Source organism: Micrasema longulum, unplaced genomic scaffold (assembly GCF_059751315.1).
Source record: "Micrasema longulum isolate JH-2025_06_02 unplaced genomic scaffold, ASM5975131v1 h1tg001208l, whole genome shotgun sequence".
Taxonomy (NCBI): Eukaryota; Metazoa; Arthropoda; class Insecta; order Trichoptera; family Brachycentridae; genus Micrasema; species Micrasema longulum.
The window spans coordinates 336,910-362,850 of NW_028278395.1; the positions used below are offsets into that span (position 1 = coordinate 336,910).

Below are 25,941 nucleotides of genomic sequence, written 5' to 3' on the forward strand. Positions count from 1 at the left end.
TCATCGATAATGTAATTAAATAACGGTATTTAAGATTTCATATAATAAAACAAAATAATTGGGTTTTTAAATATTAATTAAAAACTATTATATAAAATGAAATGCGTATTTTTAGCTTTTAATGTGAGAAGTATTCGAGACAAATTGTGATCCGCAGTAGTGTCGTGGACTTAGAATTAGGCGGCTCCAATCTCACTCTACTATAACTTGTTTCCTGATTTTCTAGCACGGTTATTTAGATCTCCAAAATTGAAATAATTAGTCAAATCACGAGAAAACAAATGACAGGGCATTTTATTTACAAATAAGTAAATTCAATTCTAATGATGATCTCAATTTATTAATTAATTTAGTAAATAGGTTAGCACGATGCGATTGCTATTTCAATTTTACGAATTAAGGACGCTAATGCTATTTAATCTTCGGTACCCCAGAGTGGGGCACGAGCCCCCGTGGACCGTAGTCTCCGGCCTTCTCCGCAGTCGTCTCTCGTCCTCTCACGAAGCGCGACATGTACCGCATACTGGCCTTGTGTTGTTTCCTCGGTGAGTACATCTCTGCCTGCGAAAGTGAATGTTGTGTGATCATGGACTCATCTTCGATTGCTAAACTTATCGCGAAGATACTCGTTTCACATCAGGATTTTATGTTCAATTGTGCTCGGTGGAGATGGCTTCGGAGAATGGCCGCATTTAGTGCGTTATTCTGTCAGGGGAATTACGCAAATACGTTTTTTTATTAAAATAAAATTTCTGCAGTGTTATCAATGGCATAAGATTGTAATGTATTTTCCTCAAAAAATAATATGTAACTGGGTAAAACGTAGAGTATAATTTAGACTAGTGTTTTCGACTCGATGGCTGCTCTCAGGTAAAAGTTCTGAAAAAGGAAATCAAGTGGAGATAAGTCCGCCTCGTAGTGTAGTGGTTGGCACGTTCGCCTGTCACGTTTGAGGTTCTACCGAGGTTCGATTCCTAGTGAGGTGGATGTGAAATATTCGTTTTAAAGGTGGTTATATACTGCAATATTTTATTGTTTCTGGACTGGAACCTGAAGTGAAAAAAAGATCGCCTTACCTTCAATGTAAATTAATATGCACTGCAATTGGAGTATCTATGTAGTGCCCTATGCACCACTAGGCGCGGATAGGAATAAATGATTATGATAATATAGTATTTGACAATGTTAAAACATACGAGGGGATAACATTCGGAGAGTGAACATTGGAAGATAAAATAAATTGATGAATTATTAAAAGAAATAAAAAAATATTAAAAATAACATTGATAAGTTTAAATAAATCATCGTTATCATCGTTTTCCTTTTCGCACCCAGTTGTGCATAGGGCACTGCAATTAGTGCCAAATGCTGTGTATTTCAATTATCTGTTATGTGAGATCAGTGATACGCTTCAGATGCAAGACCAGGAAAAATGAAATACAGCAGTTTGAACGACTATTAAAATTCATATTTTAAATCCACCCTGTTAAGAATCTGGTAGGCTGACGCGCCGATCACTACGAAACGAAACGAGGCGGACTTCGCAGCTATCGAGTAAAAAAATAATGTCGTCTAAAGTTCTGCTTGAAACAAATAATAAACACATTATAAATGTACTCTACAAACAGTCATACCAACATAACATATACCTCTAGTTAAACGTAATATGAGTAGTTGAAAAAAAATACACGCGTTTTTCTTATTTAATCATGTATTTTAGTTTTGAGGCCGTTTTCTTTCCGTCGTTAATAATTAAGTTAGAAAATTGGAAACAAATTGTGGCAGAGCGAGGTTTGATTGTTGGGTCTCCTGATCCAGAGTCCACGACACTTCTCACAGGACCGAAATTTGTCTCATCGGTTCTCCACAGTCTCAGTAAGGATGACTCATTGATTTTTTTACTACGCTAACACGATGCAAAGGTCACTGAATGCATCGGTGAACCTGTTGCCTATCGCGATTATTTGTTATAATATAGTTCGCCGGGACCGTAGAACAACGACGCACGCATGTGATTTTCTTTAACTTTACGTGAGAACGAGCGGTTCAATTTTTTTTGACACTCACAACTTGATAAGTTCAAAAGTATACCATTTGGTACTTGGGTTAGTAATATGCATACATTTTTTTACAAACCTGGATAAAACGCCTTTGTTTAACGTTTTCAATATCAAATTAATATAAAAAAAGCCAATGTCACATTCGTTGTTGTTCTACGATCCCGACCAGTTGTAACATTATATTAGTATTAAAGTTATCACAAATCAACCCTTAAATTTCATATAAGCAAACATTTTCATTTACATGAAAAACATCATATCGTACGATATTATAATGTATACCAACTCAAATTTTAAAGAAATCTTATCTTGAAAAGCATATCGGTCACAAACGGAATTTTGTAGACAGTTTAAATGCATCATCATCAGCCTTCTTTTATCCGCATAAAATAGTGCATAAGACATTGCAATGGTTGATTAATCGCAGCGCACCTAGATGGTATTATATAGAATCGGGTTGTGGTCCCTTGGCTAGTGTCACGAACTCACGGATCATAGGTCCAAAGTTCGAACTCTACTCTTTTCCAACTTGTCAACTCGTTGGAAATGTCCACCCAAATTGAAATACTAGGGTAAATTATAAGGACGAAAAAATATTTTTTTATTAAAAAAAAATATCAATCAATGTTAAGCCCATTTCGCACCAAAAATTTATAAGGTACTATAAAATAACATTGGGTCGATTGATATTTATTGTATAATAATATTTTTTTAACCAGTAAACCATGAGACCAACTAATCTCCACTCAATTTTCTTTTGCAGGATTTGTACCTGAAACTAGCTGCTGAATAAATTTTAAATAAAAGCAATCTAATTTAAAAGATTGTAATCGTGAATAATATAAAAACATCACCAGGAAAATTGGCCAAGTTAGAATTCTTGTTTATAAGCAAATCAGGATTAAAATTTTTGTACAGTTACAAACTAATAGTTTTACTATTTGGTACACTTTTGATTTTAAGTTTATTTTGCTTTACACACACCAATGAAAAGCAATGTATTGTGTTAGTATGGAAGAGTTTTGATTTTGTCAATATTTCCTATGTCAGATGTTCTTAGACTTGATTAATATACAATTATCAATTTTGTAAAAATGCTTTGAGATATTAGTGGAATTGGTTTATTTCTATCAGTCAAATAACATCCAACATTAAAACTTTGAGAACAAATCTCAAATTTGCAAAAAAAAACTTGGCAAACTTTCCAGGTACGCTCACAAAATGTCCATCAACCCTAATCTTATCGTGCAGTATGAATTTAAGCGATTCCTGTAAATGGGCCTTACGATTCAGGTGCCAATAGTCTAGGGATTTTAAAACATTTCAGTAAAAAAAACACCCTGTTAAAGAATTATTTCATGTCAATTAGTTGTTAGTTACACGAATGAGAAAGTTATGAAGTTTCTGAATTTTTAACTAAAATAAATGTATTTTTTTATAATGTAAATTTCCCACGTGTTTTCCTAGAATTGATTCGCAAATAATAAGTATATAATCTTACTATTGAATGATAGTATATAATTGTTGATAACCACTTTTTAAACCAAATTTTCTGTCTACCGGTTTCGAGACATATCTACATATTTTTTTCCGATTTCGTTTGCCCGTGAAATTATAATTTGTTAAGTTGATACTTTCAAAATTTTAATTTCAAATAAAAATATGCGTTAAGTTTTACCCAACTCTGTTCACATTTTTATATTTTTAGTACAAAAGTTTATAACTTCGAAAAATCACTTTTTGAAATACTTTTAAAGGAATTGTTTATCAGTGTATTATTTATTTGTCTAATATATATTTCCTGAGGTTTTATTTGATTTAAAATGTTTTATATTGTAATGATAATAGGGTTTTCCCAAAACAGGTAGAGAAATTTTTGTATCTGGGATCTATGTTTACTAGAAATGGAAATGTTGAAAAATATTTCAAAGGAGGGTGAGTGCCAGGAACAGGGTAAGCGGTGCACTAAAATCAACCTTGGCATATACATATTTGTCGCAGGTGGCTTTTATTTAGTTGTTCACAAAGGTTTCCTGGTCCTGGTACGATATGTATTGAAGCGGAGTATGGAATCGGTAAAACAAGGATGAAAGTATTAGTAATAGTTGTTGTCAAAATGCGATCTCTCAGGCGAATGTGTGTTAAGCTGTTTACGATAGGTGAACAAATGTCGGGGTCCGTGTATTATGTAAGGCTGAGACCAGCATAATCGACAAAATAAAGAAATTAGTTTTATGCTTGTTTGGACATGTAGTGCAAATGGATGACAAAAAACGTATTAAAAAAGTACAACTTGATTGTTGATGGGGGCAGGAAACAAGGAAGACCCAGAAAGACATGCTAAAACTGAATATAATATTGTTGTATTATACTCATTTTTTTTTATTGTTTATTTTTATAATTTTTCTTGTGTTTCCTAATAGACTAAAATAAATATAAATAAGTAAGTAGGTATATCACTCCTATAGTTACCTTCTGGAAAAAAGTTTTGTCATATTTTTTATTGTAACCTATTATACTCGTATACATACAGGGCGTTAATTATAAATTGCGTATAAAGTTAAACTTGAGAATAGGGGTAGAATAATGATGGTATAGCAAAAAGTATTACTTATAAACCTCGTATAGAGTTTAACTCGGTTTTAGTCTGGGATAGCGACCATAGAAACTTATACCTGCACTTTATGTGCCATAACGCTGGAATAAGCACGCGATCTATCAAAAGTAATATATTTCGGTAGGCAAAATGATTAGTTATATGATTTTTTTTCAATTTTTAACAATTTTGAAGTCCTGAGTTCAAACTTCTCAATGCGATTCAAGTGATTTTAAATGTCTGAAATGCTATATATTTGTATGTATTTTAAATTAATTGTGATAAAAAAGAAACACAAATAAACTAAAGAAATCGTTTTGCCCTTTTCCTCTTCTTTCTGATTTTAATTTCTTTTTCTAACGGTTTCTTCCATCTTCTCCATTACACTGACAGAAGTCTCGATTTGACTTTGACGTTTGTTTGTTGTTGTTATAAAAGTTACTGCGCACGCGCACATATCACTGTAGACTGTTAAAAAAAATTAAGCATGACATAACCTGTGAATTGTTATTCCAGATAATAAATATTTTCATATAAGCTTTTTTTTATATCGATTATAAAAAGTTAAGCCGGGTTTAGTTATTTCTAAATGTAAACTTGGTATAAGGAAATCTAATAAGTAAGGCCCGCAGAATAACATTTTATAGTTTACGCAATTGTATTTTTACATTAGGCATCAAAATGTTATTATAATTTCAGTCTCGAGAATCACACTGAAGAAATATTCGACCGTTTAGACACAAATTACGTGTAAAATTACGATTTCATAATATTTTTATATTGACCAAAGCGAGGATAATAAACAAGTGAAGCGCATCGGTAGCAACAAATGGGTGCACTGACAATGTGACGAGGCATCGGAAAAACAAGCATTTACTGGGTTTATGACCTGTTGAATTTTATATTCATGGTGTTTTATAGTTAAATGGTGAACATAGGCCCTTAAATTTCCACATCTCCTTATAATGCGCCAACTGCATCCAACCACTTACTGAAACCCGTCTTGTTATCAGACCGCCTTGTTTAAGGCCTGCCGACACTTCTTCTTCCTTTTCTGATTCAACATTCCAGGACTTTATTAGTCCATCTGGAGTCTGTGGTTTTGGCGATGTGACCATTTCTTCCATTTCTGAGCTTCATTTCTGATTGGCAACCCTGTGGACCACATCGGTGACCTTTGATCTCGCTCTTATCCATGTGTTGGTTCTTCTGTGTCTCAATGAAATATCTACAATTCTCCTTTCTTTAGCTCTTTGTGTCACTGATACGGAAATTGAAAAGTCTAACGTTTCATGTGCAGATCCAGGAACTATGAAATATTGCAGCGTAGAACAACCCTTTATATAAATATTTTTTCAGTTTTAGTTTCAGTGCTGCAGAGCAGCGTTTATTTAATAATAAAAAAATACATATAAGAATTTGTTACCCACGAAGTCTAAAGACTTTTCGGTAGGACACATTTTTTTTTTATGACAGGTTTATATTACATTTATTTTATTTATATTTTACAAATTTATATATAAACAGGCACTATAAAGTATCTAGAAGATATTTCTTCAGTTCTTTTTTTTTCATTTAAAGATCTTTCATGTTAATTATGGTTTGTTGGAGATCATTGAACAATCTTGAAACAACGCAATTTAATGTTTGCTCTGTAAAGCAATTTGTAGTTCGGAGAACAAACAGGGAGCCCTTAGTTCTAGTGTTGTGAGTATGGGAAACTCTTTTTTAATGTTCCGGATCAACAAAGTGATCTACAATCAATTTGTAGTCACAAAGTTGTTTTACTGGCAGGACATTACAGAATTAAAAATATACACCTTCGCCCATATGTTTCGCCTCACGGATTATGCTATCCGGTACAATCCTCCTCAACAGTCTCACTTGAATATCATAAATTTTACCCAGATGAGACTGGAAAGTGAGACCCCAGACACGCACTCCGTAAGACATAATGGATTGAATGAGCGAAGTATATATGTATCTAAACATTTTGAAAGGTAGTAGGCTTTTGATTTTATAAATCACCTTAAGCCAGTACCTTAATCTGTCGCAGATTCCATCAATATGAACACCCCAGCTAAATTTAGAATCAATAATTAATCCAAAATATTTATGATTATTTACAACATCTATAATAGGACAATTACATTTATCTGATTCTATATTTGAATTTGAATGAAGGCAGAAATTTATATGAGCTTGTATTTCTATTTCAAATTTACATTCGTCAGTTTTCCCAGGAATCGAACCTGGAACCATATTCATGGTAGGCGAACGCGCCAATCTTCATTTGATTTCCTTATTCGGGGTTTTCGCCTGAGACTAGCCATTAATCTAAGTGTTTTCGTCTCGGAGTTTGGTTCTATTTCACACTCGGAACTTTGTTCTTCATCCGCTCGGACATAGAAAACTGAAATAATATGTTTTATAATTATGTTTTCTGGGTGATTCAACTATGTGTTCTTGCCATGACAAATAACAAACTGAATAAACCCTGAAAAATAAAAGCAGTATTCTAAAGGCCGTAAAGATCTTATCACATTTCTTTCATAATTTTTATAATGGTAAAAGAGGTAGGATAAAAATAAAGTGCTAACGGTTGGATTCTTATGATGTTTTGTACAGAATAGGCCAAGAGACCCAGTTACACCACAGAATGCCCAGGATTCGAACCCGGAATCGAATCCAGAACCTTCGTTCGTGAGGCAATCGTCATAGCTATAAATTACATCTCGGAGTCACCAAATGATCTGATATAACCGGGTGAGGAATCAATGTATGATTAAGTTTAGAATGATGCAATTCAGAAAAAGGTATAATGGATTAAAAAAGAATAATATGGTGGTTCTGTCCTTGGAACGAATGTATGACAAAAATATTTAGAATTATTTTTTTATGGTTTATTTTTCCAAACTACATCACAATTTTCGTGAAAAACAATTATCATAATTCCCTTTCCGCACCTAATGATGCATAGAGCACTGCATTGGTACACCAATCGTTGTGTATCTTGATAATTTTTGTTAGATGACGGTAAAAGGATCAGTCTTACGCTTCAGATGCCAGTCAAAAACAAAACAAAAGCACCATTTTAAATAAATATTAAATGTCAACCATGTCAGGAATCGAAACCCAGACCTTTTACATGGAGGCTGACAAAAACAATAATACCATTGATAAAAAAATACAGCCAGAAAGCGCAATTTGGAAAAAAATGTCCACAAAGACTTCAAGGTCTGAGCGTAGGGTATTCCTTTTTTCATTACTTTATTTGAAATTATAGTACGTAAATGTATAAAAAACCTATACAAACCTTCATAGAAACAAATTTATAAAGGGATACGTAAGTTATTGTAGAATCAAAAATAAAAATTACCTAAAATATTGTATTTAGTCAATGGCTACGTTGGATTAAGACCCCCATAATAATTAAACTATATAGGTACATATATTTTTAATTCAATATTATATTCTGTCAAAGTATTCATAATCAACAGAATACTTGCAAAATCAAATAAATATTGTAGGTATTAAAATTAAGCCAAGAGTTCGTTTTAAAACTAGTATTTCTTTGTGATAAGAATAAATGCCCGTAGCAAGATTTAAATTTTGCGCTAGCTATGACTTTTTTTCAATGAAGAAAAAGAGAAAAGAAGGCTGGTTTGTAAAGTGTGCCCCCCTGAGGGTTGCGCCCCTGGCAGCCGCCCACCTGGCCAGCCTTTAGCTGCGACACTATAATAATAATAATGTTGATTATCATTGGAATCGACATAATAGAATGTGGAAGAAGCTTGAATAGAATGTTGAGATGATGCGCTTAGCTTTATATTTGCTATGCTTAACCCTAACGAAGAAATGTTCTAATTTAAGAAGTGTGGAACAAGTAATATATATTATAATATTGAGTTTAAAAAAAAATTGTTTGTTGTCGTTTATAAGTCGTTTTAGAAAAATTTCAGCATAAACCCAATTTATTAGTTTGTATTCATCCAAGCTAAACACAATCATTATTTTATTACATCATTAGTTTTTTATACGGCGTTAATGATCGTATTATGGGGTATTGATGAGTAGAAATGCTCACCAAAATGTGTTTGAAATATTTTGAATAGACATTAATAATGTTTTATTTTAATTTAATTTAATTTTATTAACATAAACGGCAAATCTGCCTTTTACAAAAAAATATAATTCTAACATATTTGGCGTAAAATATTTTATTTTTTGAAAACATAAATTTCATTTTACCCAAGATTTAAAAAAAAAAAAACCTGAAAATTTTACAAGATTTATAAAAAAAAATAACCTAAAAATTATACAACATATTCAGTAGAAAGTTTAAACAATTCAAGAATAAATGTAATACAGTACTGTATCATACAGCTGGGCAAAGTGAAAAAAAAATGGATATATTTTTAAATGCATAAATAAATACGAGGGAATAACTATTGCCGAGTTCGTGATGTCTGTTTAATACGGCATTAGAAGTATACAGTGTACGTGAATTGTTGTTACAAAACGGTGGCACCTGTCTAGTCATTCTTCCAGGCACCCTGAAGTTGATGAGAGATAACAGTTCAGGGCAATCCCATATTGAATTTACAATTTTGAACAAATTTAAAAGGTCTGTAATTTATTTTCTATCGTTAAGTTTTGACAAATTTAATGTTTTTAATAAAAAATCGTAATTGAGAAATTCATGACTGATTCTAAGTTTAAAATTTATGTACTTTAAGAATTTTTTTTGGACTCTTTCAAGAGAATTTCGGTGTCAGTTGTAATAAGGAGTTATATTATTAATATAGCTCATAATAAATAATGTGTTTAATTTTATTCCTGGACTGGTGGGAGACTAAACAAATTCTGTTCCATTATACAGTAGGGTAAGCCCAGGCAAAGCGGATGGGTTATGGGAAATATTAATTAAACACAATAAACTTACATCGGCCTCGTGGTGTAATGGTCAGCGCGTTTGCCTACCATGCAAGAGGTCTCGGGTTCGATTTCCGACATGGTTGATATGAAATATTTATTTGAAAGGGTGTTTTCACACTGGAATATTTCATAGTCCCTGGACTGGTACCTGAAGCGCAAGACTGATCATCTTACCTTCATGAAACAAAAATGATCTCGTTGTACTCATGCAGTGCCCTATGCACCATTAGGCGTAGAAAGGGAATGCTAATGATGATGAAACTTTAATATTATAGAAAACTATTTTTTATAGAATATTCACAGAAGTGTTGGTGATAATTTTTTTAAAATGGTGTTTTCTTAACTAAAAATGTTTCAATTTAATTTTTTTAACTCCTGATATCCCGGGTACCCATCAAAGAGAAAAAATTGTGAGTTACAATCGTAACAGGAGTAAGAACTATATCTACTGTAAGAGGTGCACGATTCGTGAGCCCAACTTTTAACTGACTACATTGTATCTAATTCTCTGTTAATGGTTGAACAATTATTTCATCACAAATCAGGCATTTCAAGCGCATATTTGACTCTGTTTTCAATTTTGTTCCGCTGGTAGATGGGTTATATTTGACTTTCTCCTTGATTTAGATTTTATGATAGGATAAATGATCCCACTGCACCGCAGCAGCGAATAACTGTTAACAGTTGCCCTCTTTGTGTACTGCTACAATTACTATAACTCCTACTCGCTTCTTGCCCTTTGACAAAAATATCTTTGGATGGTTACCATTTGAGAGTTTTATGCCTGTTTCATTCATATTGTGAAAACGAATATCTAAAATATTATTTGTCTCACTTTGCTCCCATAAAATATCATTAAGTCTATCGATGTATGAAGGAAATCTGTCTGATTAAGAAGGTTTGATGTTCTTTGGCAAAGCATTAAAAATTGTTTTTTTTTCTGGCGTTGCTTTGATAACATCAGATGAATCTCTTAACAATAATAAAGGTTTCATCTCTATAACATCAGCAGAAGGAAGAATGAAAGAAATACGAATGTTCAAACTTAGGCCAAATTGTGAATGTTACACAGTGTGTAAAGTAGCCACTTAAACCAGCCAATGACAAGTAATAAGCTCTGTTAATCCCTAGACTTCCATAATCCCTTCTTTAAATGTTCTTCATCTTTCTTGTAATTTGTTGATATTAATAATTAGTTAATCCATAAACAAACGTTGACAAATTTGTATTTAATTTATAACATTCTGTTAAATTGAAACTTGCGATAGTTGTACTATAAAGATAATATAAATGCCCATATATTCATTTGAAATAACTTTTAACGATAATGTGTCAATAATAAATGAGAATAACAAAGCCCGAAGATCCATCATTTTGCCTTCGTGTAAAAAATAATCGATTTATGTGCAAAGTACTAATACAGTGCCCTGTGCGTATATTATAAATTTTTTGATGCAAATAAAATAACATGTTTTGGAAAAAACTTGAAACCATCTCTTCTCTGGGGACTAAACAAAGTGAGCTTTTTTTTCAACTTAAAAAAACAAAGGGGATTTGGTATTTTATGTTATGAAAATAGCACTTTCTAAGTTATGTATACTTATAATTATTATGGTTCCCATTATGCAATGGCTAAGATGCTTACCTCAAGCTTGGCGGTGCCGGATTCGATTCCCGCCGAGAATACAATAAATGATTTAATATAGTTTTTAGTGTAATATAGCTTAAAACATATCTAAGAACAACGATGCATTAGTGACTTCCTTCGACTATCGTGAAAGTGGTATTTTGATTATTAAACAAGGTGACTAGTATAAAGCTTTACAAACAGGCTTTAAAAAAATAGAATATTAACATTTACAATGTTTTTGATTAATAAATATATTATTCGTTTAGTTTCAATTAAAAAATAATGCGGTGAAAATAATTTACAGAAGTGGGTATTATTTCTTAAATTAACCGATTGAAAACTGAAATCGAGACCTTACGCACGTAAGCTAACATGTTAACTACCACATCATGATACACACATAGTATAACTTATATTTTATGTACAGCGTCATAATTAAAATAAATATATAAGGTACTACTTGCATACCTATACAGTTCGAAAAAAAATACATGGAACTTGTGTATATTTTAAAACATTTTAACTTATTTCTCAGTTTTGTGTCCTTAAAAGTAATAAGCAAAGTAAAAAATAACCTTTGGATGTAATAAAATTATGCCAGCGATTTTAACAATCCTCGAAACATTCTGGAATGCACTTTTTGGTATGGTCCAGTTCAGTTCCACCGGGAATTCGGTCTTTATCTTCTCTGTGGTTGCAAAACGTCGTCTTTTCATAGTCCTCCAGATTTGGGAACAGGAAAAAGTCGGAGGGGGCCAAGTCCGATAAATACGTTGGCTAGAACATCAACGCGGTCTGGTTTTTTGTCAAAGAGTTTTTTATAAAAATGTTTTTTATTTAATTTTACAATAAGCCCAAGGGGCATTAAAAAAATAATTCAGGTAAATTCAAATTTTAAAAATACACAACGAAACAAGTTTTTTTTAAAGACGCGTAAAGACCAAGTGTCAATGTCAATGCAAAATCAAAAGTATTGTTGTTTAAAAAGTATTTCCGTATTTTGTCGCAAAATGGAGTTAAACTTAATTTTCTCTGGCAACACTGTATCGATTTTGACATTTTGAAAAATATGATTAATGCAAATAAAGCTTTGTTTAGATCAATCGTGTAAAAGTTATTCCATTTTGAAAATGAATGTGTCGAGCGAAGAAATTCTTGATATTTTGAAGTTTTACTTCCTTAAAGAGCGTCACAGGCCCGTGAAAAAAATTGTGCAGTTTATGGTGACAATGTTCTAACAATACGTGTAGCACAATAATGGTTCAAGCGGTTTCGTTAGGGGAAATTTAAATGTCAAAGATGCTCCTCGCTCTGGGCGGCCCTCACGGAAAAAGTCGACATAATAATGGAAAAAGTCCATGAAAATCCACATGCGACCACTCATGAGATTGCTTAAAAGTTAAATATTGGTCATATAACTGTTTCAAACTATTTTTATTCCGTTGGATTGGTCAAGAAGCTCGATTAGTGGGTGCCGCATAAACTGAGAGCAAAAAAATTAATAGACTGAATATCTGCATGCAGTGAGCTGCGGAAAAAAATTGAAAAACAAGCAACTGATGAAACAAACCCGTGCCCTTACTGATTTTGGGTGGTTGTAATGGGCCATATGCCATGTCCAAATATTTTCAAAATGTTGGAATGCTTTATAAAATATGATCAACTTTGTTTTAATTTCGTAAAACAGTACATCATTTTATGATTAAATGTTGGTGGTAAAATTAGTGGTCAGCATGTTTAATAATGAAATACCACGTACTACGAAAACCGATGAAAATGTATTAAATGGATTTAGAATAATCAATAGTATTTTCAAAATCAATATGGATATTTTGGAGATATGTTTTCATATGTAACTTTAAAAAAGAAAATATAAAAAAAAATGTCACTAGAAAAACGCGACATATTTGGCATTGATAGTTGAGACGTCAAGATTCGTGACGATGTTCTATAAAAATTGGGATGGTTTGGAACAAAGTTGATAATTAATATGAATCGTGACGAATAAGGGGCGTGGCCAATACAATGACTGTTTTGCAGGAATAAAAAATTACAAATTTAAAATTTTTTTTTATGCTAGGTACTAATAAGTAGCAAAAAATTTTTTTTTAGTGGACAGTATTTCATAGACTCTTATTACTTTTAAAACGTAAATGAAAAAAACGTGACATTTCCTTATTTTCGTGAATTATGTGCCTGGTTTGATTCTCGAGAGATCTCACGTGAAATCGTTAGTTTGTATCTGAAGTATTTCACAATTTTCTTTGTCTGGCACATGAATGGAATTATCACCTAACAGTAATAACATTAATGATAATAATTAGTTGCAATCAGAAAACCAATGAAACTCCTTTTGAGATACGACTTAAAGGCGGTAAAAGTCTTACATCGTGCATTCCAGTTGAGGTCACATTCAAAAATAAATTATGATTCTTCATAAGTAGGATGCTTGGCGCGTTCGCTTTGCGGTGATATCGATGGTAGACTTTGTTTTTCTATTACTAGGCATGCGTAATACGCATGTAGGATCGTTGTATTGTACGTGCAGCTTCGTGTATTTATTTACGGACTTATTCAATCCATTTCGTTTACTTTTAACACATACAGGTACAAATGAAATAAAATATAACTCAAGAAAATTGAAGCTAGGACAAAAAAAATACCTCAAGACAAGATCTGGTCTATATTAGTGATTGTTTTAATCTAGAAAGACTTACACCAAAAAACACAGATCCTGTCTCGAGTTAACAATGCGACACATTTGGGACATTGGTGCATGCAAATCAACAGCACATTATCATTTCGCAACCGGCGAATCGGAACATTAAATGCCACTTGTTCTAGTAACCATTGTACATCAATAAATTAAGCCATTTAGTAAATTAAACGTAAATGTAGAGTCAATATTATTTTTACGTTTTTGTAGGATTGAGATTTATAACATTCAAAGATCTTTGACAAGTCATCCTTGTTTTCAATACTCAAAGTTATAAATGTTGTTTTTTCAGTATTTAAGTAGCGTTTACACGACATCAATACAATATTGTTCCATTTCAAAATCTGGTCTATTGTCCACGTGTAAACAGCAATTTTCAGGACACGGCTTTGTTCCGAGACATTATCAAAGAGATAGACGGGCAGGCTATCTCCGCAGGACAATGATTACCCTCCCCCCACGCATTACCGCATTGACCTCGTGTAAACGCGCATAAACAGGACCGTAGGATAAAAGCGACTTGCTCGATGCGTGCATGCCACTCCCGCAATTTTTTTCTATCGAAAATACTGGCAGAAAAAATGCATTTTTATTATTTATTTCATATTGCAATAATTCCAATACATCTTGGTATACAAGAAATAATGTTTTTCGCGAACTTGCTCGTTATAAACGTCGTCGTCTATTTATTTTCACAGCGCTCATGTGTGAACTACTGCTGAATTTTCGTATTGTCCCAGCATCCTGTCCTGCGCGGTCGAGGCTGTTCACGAAGCTGAGATTATAAAATATTGACCTATATAGATAATAAAATATTGTTCTCGTGTAAATCTAGATTGAGTGTGAACGAGTTTCTGTCTAATCGTTTTTCAACATATTCAAATGCATTTTCTCGTTGAATACTTCTGGCCATGTTTTTTGTGCAGGTACAAGTACAGTGTCGTCTGCGAAATATGACTAATGATAGTTTTTTCTATATTGTATGGCTCATTAATGTATACTCATTTATAATGACACTTCCTTGAGGAACTCTATAGGTTGAAAAGAGATGGTCACTGATCGTACTTTTTATTTTTACAGACCAAAACAACAAATAAGGTGCAAATAAGTATGAAAATTTGAGTATAAAAAGAAAAGGAAGAATGAGAAATTTTTCGTACCCACATTTTCGCTTTTTTATTCATTTTAACGCGGTGAGTGTAAACGGAAACAATACGTTTAGAGTGTGTACGATGTACGTTATGGATGTACATATTTCCAAGGGCCGTGTCTCTGTATTAGTAGGTGCATTTGATTGTGAAGATTTTTATAAACCTTGCAGAATCTTTCAATGGTTTTCCTGTGCGAAGCAACATGGTGTAATTGTATGTGTTGATTACAAATAATATTCCGTGCATTGTTCAAGCCAGCGAGTGTGTGAAATTGCCAATGAAGAAATCTCAGATTTTCGTTATAGCAGAAAAGGTTTTTTGTATCATTAAAGAAAATTCATAATGACTACGTTACTTTGTGCTTAACGTTTTTTCACACTGATTTGAAATACGCTTATTTGTTAAGAGGACTTAAAGATTATGTTTATCGCAATATTTGTCTAGGTAATTTAGTCACCCTTTAGAAAAAATATTTTTAACATTTACAACAACACAGATGAAGAACATTTTAATGGTACATCTAGGGTCAAGGCATTTACGGGGCTTATTAACTTTAACTTATTTATTTATTCATTCAAAATTACACTCGTTTACACATTCATGATTTTATTAAAACTTTATGGACTGGCCCATGTTAAACTATAATAATCAACAATAAAAATACGTAGCAAAAATAATTAAATTATACTTACATGTGATGCAATAGAATAACAATCTAGAAAAACGAAGAATAAATTATAAATAATAAAATTCCAAAGAAGACAGCGTAAAAAAATATTTTTCAGTCTACACTCACTTAGAAGGTTGCAAAAATTCTTACCCGTTAATACTAAATGCACCCTTGTTCAAGCATAACTACTACTCATTCTAGATTACGCTGATGTTGCCATGACTGATTTAAGCTGTGAGCAACTCGATAAACTTGAACGACTTCAGAATATATGCATAAGGTGCATTTTTGGTCTTAGGAAATATGACCGCATTTCTGATTATCGTAGGCAACTGAAATGGCTCAAAATTAGACAGCGGAGAGACTATCACTCCCTCTCACTTCTGTTCAATGAACTTCATAGTCCTAATGCTCCTTTATACCTGCGTGAAAAATTTCAACGCTTACCAGTTCATGGTTTACCTCTTCGTTCTAATTCTCAAGGCACTCTCTTAATACCCATCCACAATTCCTCTTTCTTCTCTAACTCATATAGTGTCCATGCGGCTCGACTGTGGAATCATCTCCCATCCACCATCAAAGATGTTACTACATTATCTCTGTCTAAATCACGTCTGAAGAAACATCTCCTTTCTCTTCCTTAATCTCTCCTCCTTTCCTTTTTCCTCTTTTTTCCTTTTTCCCATTGAGTAGTAGTTCTGATTTAAGGTAATTTATAAACAAATACGTTTATTTCTATGTTTATATATTTTTGGCTTTTTAATCTTTTTTTTCTATTGAATATGTTCTGTAACTTGAATATAAAAATAAAACTTTTATTTAATTGGTTGGTTGAAAGAAATTGCCATTTGGCAATAAGCCCGCCAATGTACAAATAACATTGTGTACAAAAAGTTAAATAAATAAAAAAAATCAGATATAAATATTTCAATATAAATTATAAAAATTTTGTTACATAAATAATCAAGTATATAAAATAATAGTATCATTGAAATCAATAGAAAATATTTCAAAAACATACTTGAAATGATATTATAAATACTGTTTCTATTAACTCACTCTATACTATAGTAAGAAATGAGAGAGTAATAATATGCCAAATAACAGTGAGTACTAAATTAAATAATACAGTAATACAGAATTATAAAAAAAACATTGTCTGGTTTAAGTGGCCATTTTACGCATTGTGTAACGTTTATCATTCTGCCTATGTTAAAACATATGTATTCCTTCATTTTTTTCCATCTGTTGATCTTTCCAAAAAAAAATAGCTGAAACCTTTATTGATGCTGGTGACGTTCAAAATATAAAAAAAAGTATTTATATACTTCTTCTTGAACTACCTGGTATATACAAATTAAGGTATTTATGCGGGTTGTCTTATGATTTAAAGATCTAAACATAAACATAAGAAAATTACAACTTTAATTTGAATATGTTTTTTCAATTCACTAATGACCACAAAAATAGTCAAATAATACAAAAGCCTAGTTAAAAAGTTAAAAAGTTATAATTTAAAAGTTAAGAATACAAATTTCCTTTAACAGAACTCACAATTATAGAAGGCGGATGAACATTTAAAATACTATAGTTTATGCTCCTATTTATTGTAAGAAGATCAATTAACTAGAAAAACAATTTTGCAATAAACAAGAATACGGTTCAGGTAAGACCTTGTTATACAATAATCAGTTTCCTATGCATCACTTCGTTCAAATAATAATTTTACAAAGTACGTGAAGGAAGGAAATGCGAGTTAAAATTAAATGTGGTACAGTGTGCATTAAAACATAATTAGATTCTTCGGAAGTTTTCTAGGCAGAAAAATTCAATGCAAGAGTAAGGTAAGGAATCGGGTGTCTAAGTTCAGTGCTACGGGAAATTGGATATATATTTTTTTCTATAATACGTCTGGTTGTATTTCAAATATATGTAATGCTTCAGTTCATACATTACGTACGGTACAAGCACTAAGAAATTGGATAAATACAATATCGTTGGTTACACGGGTTGACAAGCACTGACTTTACCGATTGAGAGGCGGTGGAGTTATTGCTCAGGACACGGGGTTGATTTATGGCTTCGGGCGGCCAAAACACGTGGTGCCTCGGACAGCCGAACTATCTCTTTCTAATAATATGATGTCTCGCACCGTATTCAGAAGTAAGCGAAAGAGCCTAACAGCTAGCATTCTAACTTCCCTCATTCGAGTTCGGGATCAATTACTATGATCTGGACTAATCAAATTACATGTCTGACCGAAGAACCCGGTTGTGCTAAATAACGCAAGCGACTAAGTTAGCAAGGGTTGACAGTATAATATGACCGTACAGAATGAGAACCTAGGCGTAGCCTAGTACCAAAGAGTTCCAGATAAGGAAAGTAAGCTGGTTCGCTAGGAGAGCCCTAAGTAAAGTAGGTGTCTTTGTCAAAAAGTACCAAGAAGATAAGGTAAGCAGATAGGTTAGAAGACGACCCGGATCACTTTGACTTCTGGAGCTCGATACATTTATTTTCTTATTTTGATAGTATATTAACAAATAAATAAAAAAACATCGAACTTCATCATTAATTAAAAATATTACAAACTTCCAACTACCCATGTCCTTATTTTCGCTTTCCTTTGTTATATTGCTTGTAAAAATTTTATTTTCAACAATAAACAAACTCTCTTTATAAAAATCTGGTACCTAAAACAATCGTTTCAATCTCAAACTCTGACTTTACAAACTTTAGTATTATTAGCATAAAAACATTAAAGTTCGGTGTCTTGTTTAGTGTGATATATTTAATTTCAGTATTATTTGATCAGACAAGTCTCATTTTATTTTGAAACTGTAAATAATTACAATCGCACTGCACGTCGCGTCGATCAATTAAATTTCATTCTATCCGCTTCTTACCTTATTTATGTAATACGATCACCACTGGAACTACTGATTGACTAAATAGAAAAAAAAATGGTTTCGTGATGTGGGTGTTTATTTACATATTTAGCCATAAAAGCTAAAGTTTAAATAGTAGTAGGAATAAAAAGCTGTTCTTACATAAGTCCATACTAATATTATAAATGCGAAAGTGTGTTTGTTTGTTTGTGTTTCGTTCTCTTTTCAACGGAGCGACCGATAAACATAATTTTTGCATAGGGATAACCGGAGAAGTAAAAAGTAAAAAACTTTTTTTCATCCCGAATTCGTAAAAATTTGCAAAAAAAATTGTAACATGGTGCAACATTATTTGAAAATGAGTAGGCGGTAAAATGGAATGTCAAAAAGAATCAATTTGAATTCAATTGTTGATTTATCTGTTCTATTGTATACTAAGTATGTGCTTACTTAGTACAAACGTTCAAATATATATAAAGTCTTTTGTCACTTATCACTTGTCTTTTGTCACATTGTATTAACAATTAATTATAATTGATAAAAATCATGCCTAATTATTATTAAGCCGAGCTTCTTATTATCAATGAGGAACTTCAGCCCTACGGCAAATTGGATACAAAAAATGTTTTCTTGCGCGCGGTAAAAATAAGAGCACTCAATTGTACGGTAAAATTTCTTAAAAACGTACGAAAAAATAATAATTAACATTTGAATAAAAACGCACTGGTTCATATGAACCATTCAATGATATGAGAGATTTGAAGGATATCCGGTTTGGTCACCTTAAACGAACCAATCGGAAGAACTGTCATCAAACAACCTCTGACATCACACGCGGAGTTATTTTAGAAATACAAAACTTTAAAAAATCATAGCGCTGATAATACGATACATGAAAAAAAATTGTGTTAGTTTAATATTCTATTAACAAAAAAAAGACAATGAACTTCCTCATAAAACATTGGTTAATAATTAGTTAGTATCATTTGCTTTTCGTTTCGTTTTTGTAGTATTATTTTGGATTTGTGAACAGAATAACGATACTACGTCATCATAGAATATAATAAATATAATTTCCAACCAACACGAGTTAAAACATTTGACATCAAGCTTTTTATCTTAACTTTTTTGTTGCTGATGCTGATACTGGCCCTTGGTCATTTACTTTTCTCCAATACTACCTATATCGGCTTATTACCTATAGGTCTGGCATCTGTGTATTGATATGCAGGTACTTAACAATAAAAAGGTTTACGTTTGTACTCGTATCTATGCGATCGAATCCGAGTTTTCATTTATCACTTTACTCCATGTCCGGGCGGATAAAGTATACAAATATGTGTGAAATAGAACCAGAATCCTGGATGCTTGACTCAATGACTGCTCTTCTTCTAAAAATCTTAAAAATGGAAATTGAATGGAGATAGGTCCGCCTAATAGTGTAGTAGATGTAGTGGGGGTCTAGATTCGATTCCTGGGAAAGTAGACATGAAATATTTACTTAAAAGTTGGTTTTATAGTGCAAAGTTTCATCGTTCCTATACTAGCACTCCTCGCCTTCATGAAGTTGATGATCAATTTACGCAACATTTTGTGTAGCAATGCAGTGTCCTATGCACAATAGGGTGGGGATAGGGACATGATGAATATCAAAATAAAACATCATTGATTGACACTCAGAGAAAACATAAACATCTTACATACTGTGATACTTACAACTCACAGAATATTAGTGGGAAACTCCTTAATAATTTTCCGAATGTTTGAGTTTACTGTTTACCATATTGATGTGCCATATATTTATTTTTTGTTATTATTATTTTTATTGTTGTATTTCTGATCCTATGTAATATTGGTGATGCTATATTCACGTGTCTGTGTCAACTAAGTGCTCGTCTCAACTCAACACATGACTTTTAGTCCCATGGTGTTGGGAAGTCCAAGGGACTAAAAGTCATGTGTTGAGTTGAAGGACATAAGTATGTCTCAAATAACGTATAATAGACTACCTTTAAGTAAATAAATTTAATTAAATAAATTGAATGACATATTACGCCGCAAATTATAATTTTCGATCTGAGCCTATGTGACTGATGAAGATTAAACTATACATCCTATCTTGTTGATACCTTGCCATTTCCAGTAACTGCAGGCATTGGGCGAATACGTTATTGTCATTTCCTGAATCTTTCTATTTCCAAAACGTAACGCCATGCCGTTTTTTGTTTAATTTTCAGGGCTGTCGGTCGCCCGACAACCAGCAGCGCCACAGCACAATGCGGACAACCTCCCCAACACGGAGTTCTCCTGTAGAGACAAGGTGCTCGGGGGATACTACGCGGATCCCGACGCCCAGTGTCAAATGTTCCACGTCTGCGTCAAGGTGGCCGGAGTAGGAGTAAGTCTCAAATCATTATATTTTATTAATTTATTCGGTATTCGTAGAAACATTCGTAAAAAATCAAATCGATAGATTATTCATCTATACATAAAAACCAAGATAAAAAAATATTATTAATTAAGTAGCTATTTTTTAAATTTATTTATTAGAATTGATTTTTATATTTATTCATACATATTACAAAAAAATACAAAAATAACGTATCCCAAATCCTGTGTTGAGTTGGGATACAACATAATGGAAAGTGGAAGTACGTACATAATTAAATGATAGCAAAAATAAAAATGAAATATTTTTACATAAACATACATGTAATACTTCAAAGGGCATCTGGACAACACGCTTAATAGTATATAAATCTATGCAATATCTCGCAGTAGTCTCCTGCAATGGTCTCTTCCCTTAGACATTCATTCACTTCGTTACACGCGTTTATTCTAAAAACAACACAACCAGAGTTTTGGGGGAGCACTCTTCCCATCGGCGGGTGATACGAAACAGATAATATTGTTCACAGTATAATCTATACAAAAAAACAAACAAATAAATCAATGGTAGAAGCTAAAACTGGATTTTTGGCTGGCTATTACAATTATCTATAATGTGTGCATATATATAAATATACATATGATAAATGGGTCTAGAGGACAGATATAGAAACACAATCAATGAGGCACAATAATGTTAAGCGGAATTTCGTTAGTTAAATCTAAAAAACAAGTAAACGCGACCGTAGTAAAACTAATATTCGGTTTATTTAAAAGTTGGGTTATATTAAGAATAAACACGTGAAGAAACATATAATTTATAGTAATTTAATAAATAATATGTTTATGAAGGTAAGAATATATTTTATGTTCACAGCACACATTACATATAGAACACTCGTTATTTATCTACTTCTGCCTCTTTCTCAGTCTTCATCTCCCCACTGCTGAATATAGGCCTCTTCCATATCCTTCCATCCTTCTCTGTCGTTTGCCTTTTGTACCCATGTCTCCCCCTCACAGCGGCTATATAGTCGGCCCATCTCTTTTGAGGTCTTCCGACGCCTCTTTTATTCTTCCAAGGTATCCACTTGTTCTTAATTGTTTTTTCTGTTATATCTACCTAGTCAGCATTGGGTATCACATTCTAACATAGTGTAAAACCATGAAAATATTTCTGTCATCTATGAAGAATGAAAATTCTATGACAGAATTTCAAATTAAACGTTAAATATATGTAAATATTTATATGCGTTGTTATAAAGAACACTTAACTTTTAATTTTAATTCCGCTTTGAATTTTTAATTACTAAATATACGTAATGAAAACCAAATGAATATTGAAGTAAGCACAATTAAAATATTTACGATAAGTCATAATAAAACATCACACTGAGAAGTAATAAATAAAAGTTTTTCCTTTTTCTCGTTAATTTTTAAACGATTTCGTTTATTTAGTACATTTCGTACATTTGTTATAAAATATTTTTACATAACCACATGCCGACTTTCCTATATTCGAGACGTACGCGTCTCTTCGTCAGGATAGTAATTAAACTAACATACACAGCCCTTCACCATAGTTTTTACGCTAAAACATAACACCAACATGCCGATTTAAAACCATATGCTTTAAGTATGCAACCCTTACATTAACTTATTACTTTTGTCTAGCTAGGTACTATTTTTATGTCCAATGGCTATTTTTTATACATACAATGAATAACAGTACAAATATAATGATCTATTATATGTATTATGAATGATTTCCAACGTTTATCTACATTTTCAAAAATATTTCTTCTCCTTTGTTTGAAGATACAAGACTATCGTTTCCTGTGTCCCAATGGAACAGCCTTTGATCAAGAAGCTCAGATCTGCGCTGGGTGGCCGGATGTCGCGTGTGAACCTTCAGCTCTCTACTATTCTAGTGACAACTTTGACCTCTACAGAATAGGTTCAGGTATTATAATCATAGATATTTTAAAATTATTATAATGCTTTTATTTTTTTGTGTACAAAAATTTATAAATTTTGAAACATTTTAGGTTTCGAAAGCAAAAAAGCGCCTGCAGCTCTAGAAGAAGAGTCTGATTTCCATCTACAGCGCTCTGAGCCAGACATTCTCAGTGGAGCACACTCTTCAAACTTTTTCAATAACCGAGAAAGCAAAGACGTTCAAGACGTTTCAAGAAACGGTGGACAAAATAGAAACCAAGTTGAACCACAAAGAAAGAAAATAATCAAAAAGATTCAGAGACGTCCGACTGAGTCGTCCTATGATTCATCATCTACACAACGCCAGAATACTAATAACTTCGCTGGATCATACACTCAGACAACAACAGTTAGACCAACATCTTTCAGAACTTCTCCGCAACCTCAACAATACAATGAAAATTACAATAAACAGAATAATTTTAATAACAATCAGCAGTACAAACAAATTTCGAGTACTGTTGCGCCCAATAATTATTATAACTCAAATTCTGCATCCCCATCATATAACGATTACCAAAAAACTGAGAAAAGCACAACTCAAAATAACAATAAAAAAAGCTTCAATCAGCGTCAACAACCAACTTATGAAATAAATTACAATGCTAATAATGAAAATAAGCCATCACAAATAAATAACAATTCAAATTTCAATAAAAATCCCGTTCAAAACCAGGAACCCAGAAATTACAATGCTGACAACTCGGATATTTATAAGAGTACCCAACAACCTTCAAGGCGAAACCATATAAGCCGACAAAGGGGACAGCAAACATATAGGAATCAACAGGTAGCTTCAAATTATAACTCAGAATCAAGTCCACAATATCATTCAAGCACTCAAGCGCCTGTTCAAAATAATGCCAATATCAATAGCAAGGCCTCTCAAAATGAACGTTACAATAATAATCAAGGAAATTACAATAATCACAATGGATTTAATAATGGAAACATCCAAAATCGTAACCAAGAGACCACCTATCAAATAAAGTTTAGCACTCCATCAACTCAACAAACAACTGCGAGGAATATTAATGACTATAGTCAAAAACAATTATCAACATACAATAACTATAATAATGATGATTTTGGAAAAATTCAATCGACAACCAAGTACGAGGAAAAAAAGATTCCGTTTAGCACAACTACTAAATCCCAATATGACGAGAGTCAAAATAACCAGAAGTACAGTGGTAACCCACAGACTCCTCCTCCTAAATTTAATACTAATTTGCTGTATGATAATAATCAACAATCTACCCCGGATTATTATAGAGCAGATTATAATCAAGATTTTAAAACCAGCTATCCATCAACGACCACGAATAAACAATTCCAATCTAATACTGGATCATCAGGATCTGACTTTAACCAAAACCAAAGGAAAGCAAACGAGTACTCTCAGTATTCGACAGCCCAGCCATTTGCTGCTAATCAAGGCGTGAGTAAAATACAAAAAACATTCGAACAAAGATCATCAACTACTACCACCGTGCAAAAGTTCTCTACATCTCAACCATCATCCTTTAATAATGGGTTTAGTCAAACTCCTAGGCCATACGATAGCAAGCCGATAGCTGATGTTCAAAAAATTTCAACATCTCAACCTTCATCATTTGGTTTAAGTCAAAACTATCAATCATACGAACCTAAATCTACAGCATTTGTGCAAAAAGCATCAACCGCTCAACCATTTAATCAAGGAACAAATTATAACCAAAACTCATTCGAGCAGAAGCCAATCTCGAATGTACAGCAATATTCCACGGCTCTTCCTTCCTTCAATCAAGGAACAGATTATACCCAAAAAGCTCTTCCTCAAAAATCATCATCAAATAATCAGCAATATTCGTCCCCTGGGTTGCCAATAAATGTTCAAAATAATCAGAGATTCCAAGCCAAGTCTTCGGTAGCTCCATCAAGATTCAGTAACTCTAACGATTATGATGATGGACAATATCGTCCAGAAATACACGAACGTGAAGCTGGTGGAGAGTATGACGTGACGACCTCCAGGAAAAGTATTAGACAAGAGGAACCGAGATCTCAAGAAACAGAGTTTTTGAAAACAGCACATTCCATTAATATTGCTGCCAGCAGAAACCAGCTAGCAAGAGAGAGACAATCCCAAACATCAAGTCCCAGTTCAACAAGAGCACCAGTTCCACCGCAGCAAAAAATAGTACAAACTATTCCTAAAATAGTTCAAACAACACCAGCAGCAAAAAGTGCTTCTTCTATTTTACCAGTTCTTACAAGCACTCAACCCAGACCTTTCTCCGTAAGACCTAAACCAGATGCTCCATCTCCGCCACAACCCAAAAAAATCGTCGAAAAGAAAGTTTTATCAGTTCCAGCAAAAAGTGGTTCTTCATTAAAATCTAAAGATGTCAGTTACGATTATGCGTATTATGACAATTCAGAACCCTATTCAGAATACGAAAATATCGAAGAGTTTGGTAAAACGCCCAAGAAGCAGTGATCATTTATAAAGTTAAAAAGTTAAGTATTTAAGTGAACAAAGATGGACAGAACTTTGTGGTGCAAGGCTGTCTTAGACAATGATTTCTAAGTTACCGAATGAAATTTTAATCGTAAACAGTTTCATAATAAGTGACTCAATTATTTTTGTACGAAACTACTCGTAAAACAGTGCTTTAGCATAATAAAAAGATCTTCCACGGATTATAGCTGCCATATTATTTTTGAAGAGATTATTGTGATGTGACATGAAATGGAGTGTAAAAAGTGCATAATTCAATCATAACTTATAATCTGCATTTTAAAATTCAAAACTAGTAATTTATTTTTTAAATTTTGGTTTTGTTATTATTTTTTTAAATACTTGAATGACATCAGAAGCATTATTTTATTTGTATTTAAAGGTTATATTAAAAACATTAAACACA

General features: G+C 32.6%; 1 protein-coding gene across 1 annotated transcript; it reads left to right on the forward strand.

Annotated features, from left to right (window-relative positions):
• The first annotated feature begins 473 nt into the window (after positions 1 to 473).
• LOC148276510 (uncharacterized) lies at positions 474 to 25,941 on the forward strand. Its single transcript, XM_088234157.1, has 4 exons — positions 474 to 545; positions 20,884 to 21,044; positions 22,853 to 22,997; positions 23,083 to 25,941. The coding sequence occupies exons 1-4, from the start codon at positions 512 to 514 to the stop codon at positions 25,512 to 25,514; spliced, it is 2,772 nt and encodes a 923-aa protein (XP_088090283.1). The 5' UTR covers positions 474 to 511; the 3' UTR covers positions 25,515 to 25,941.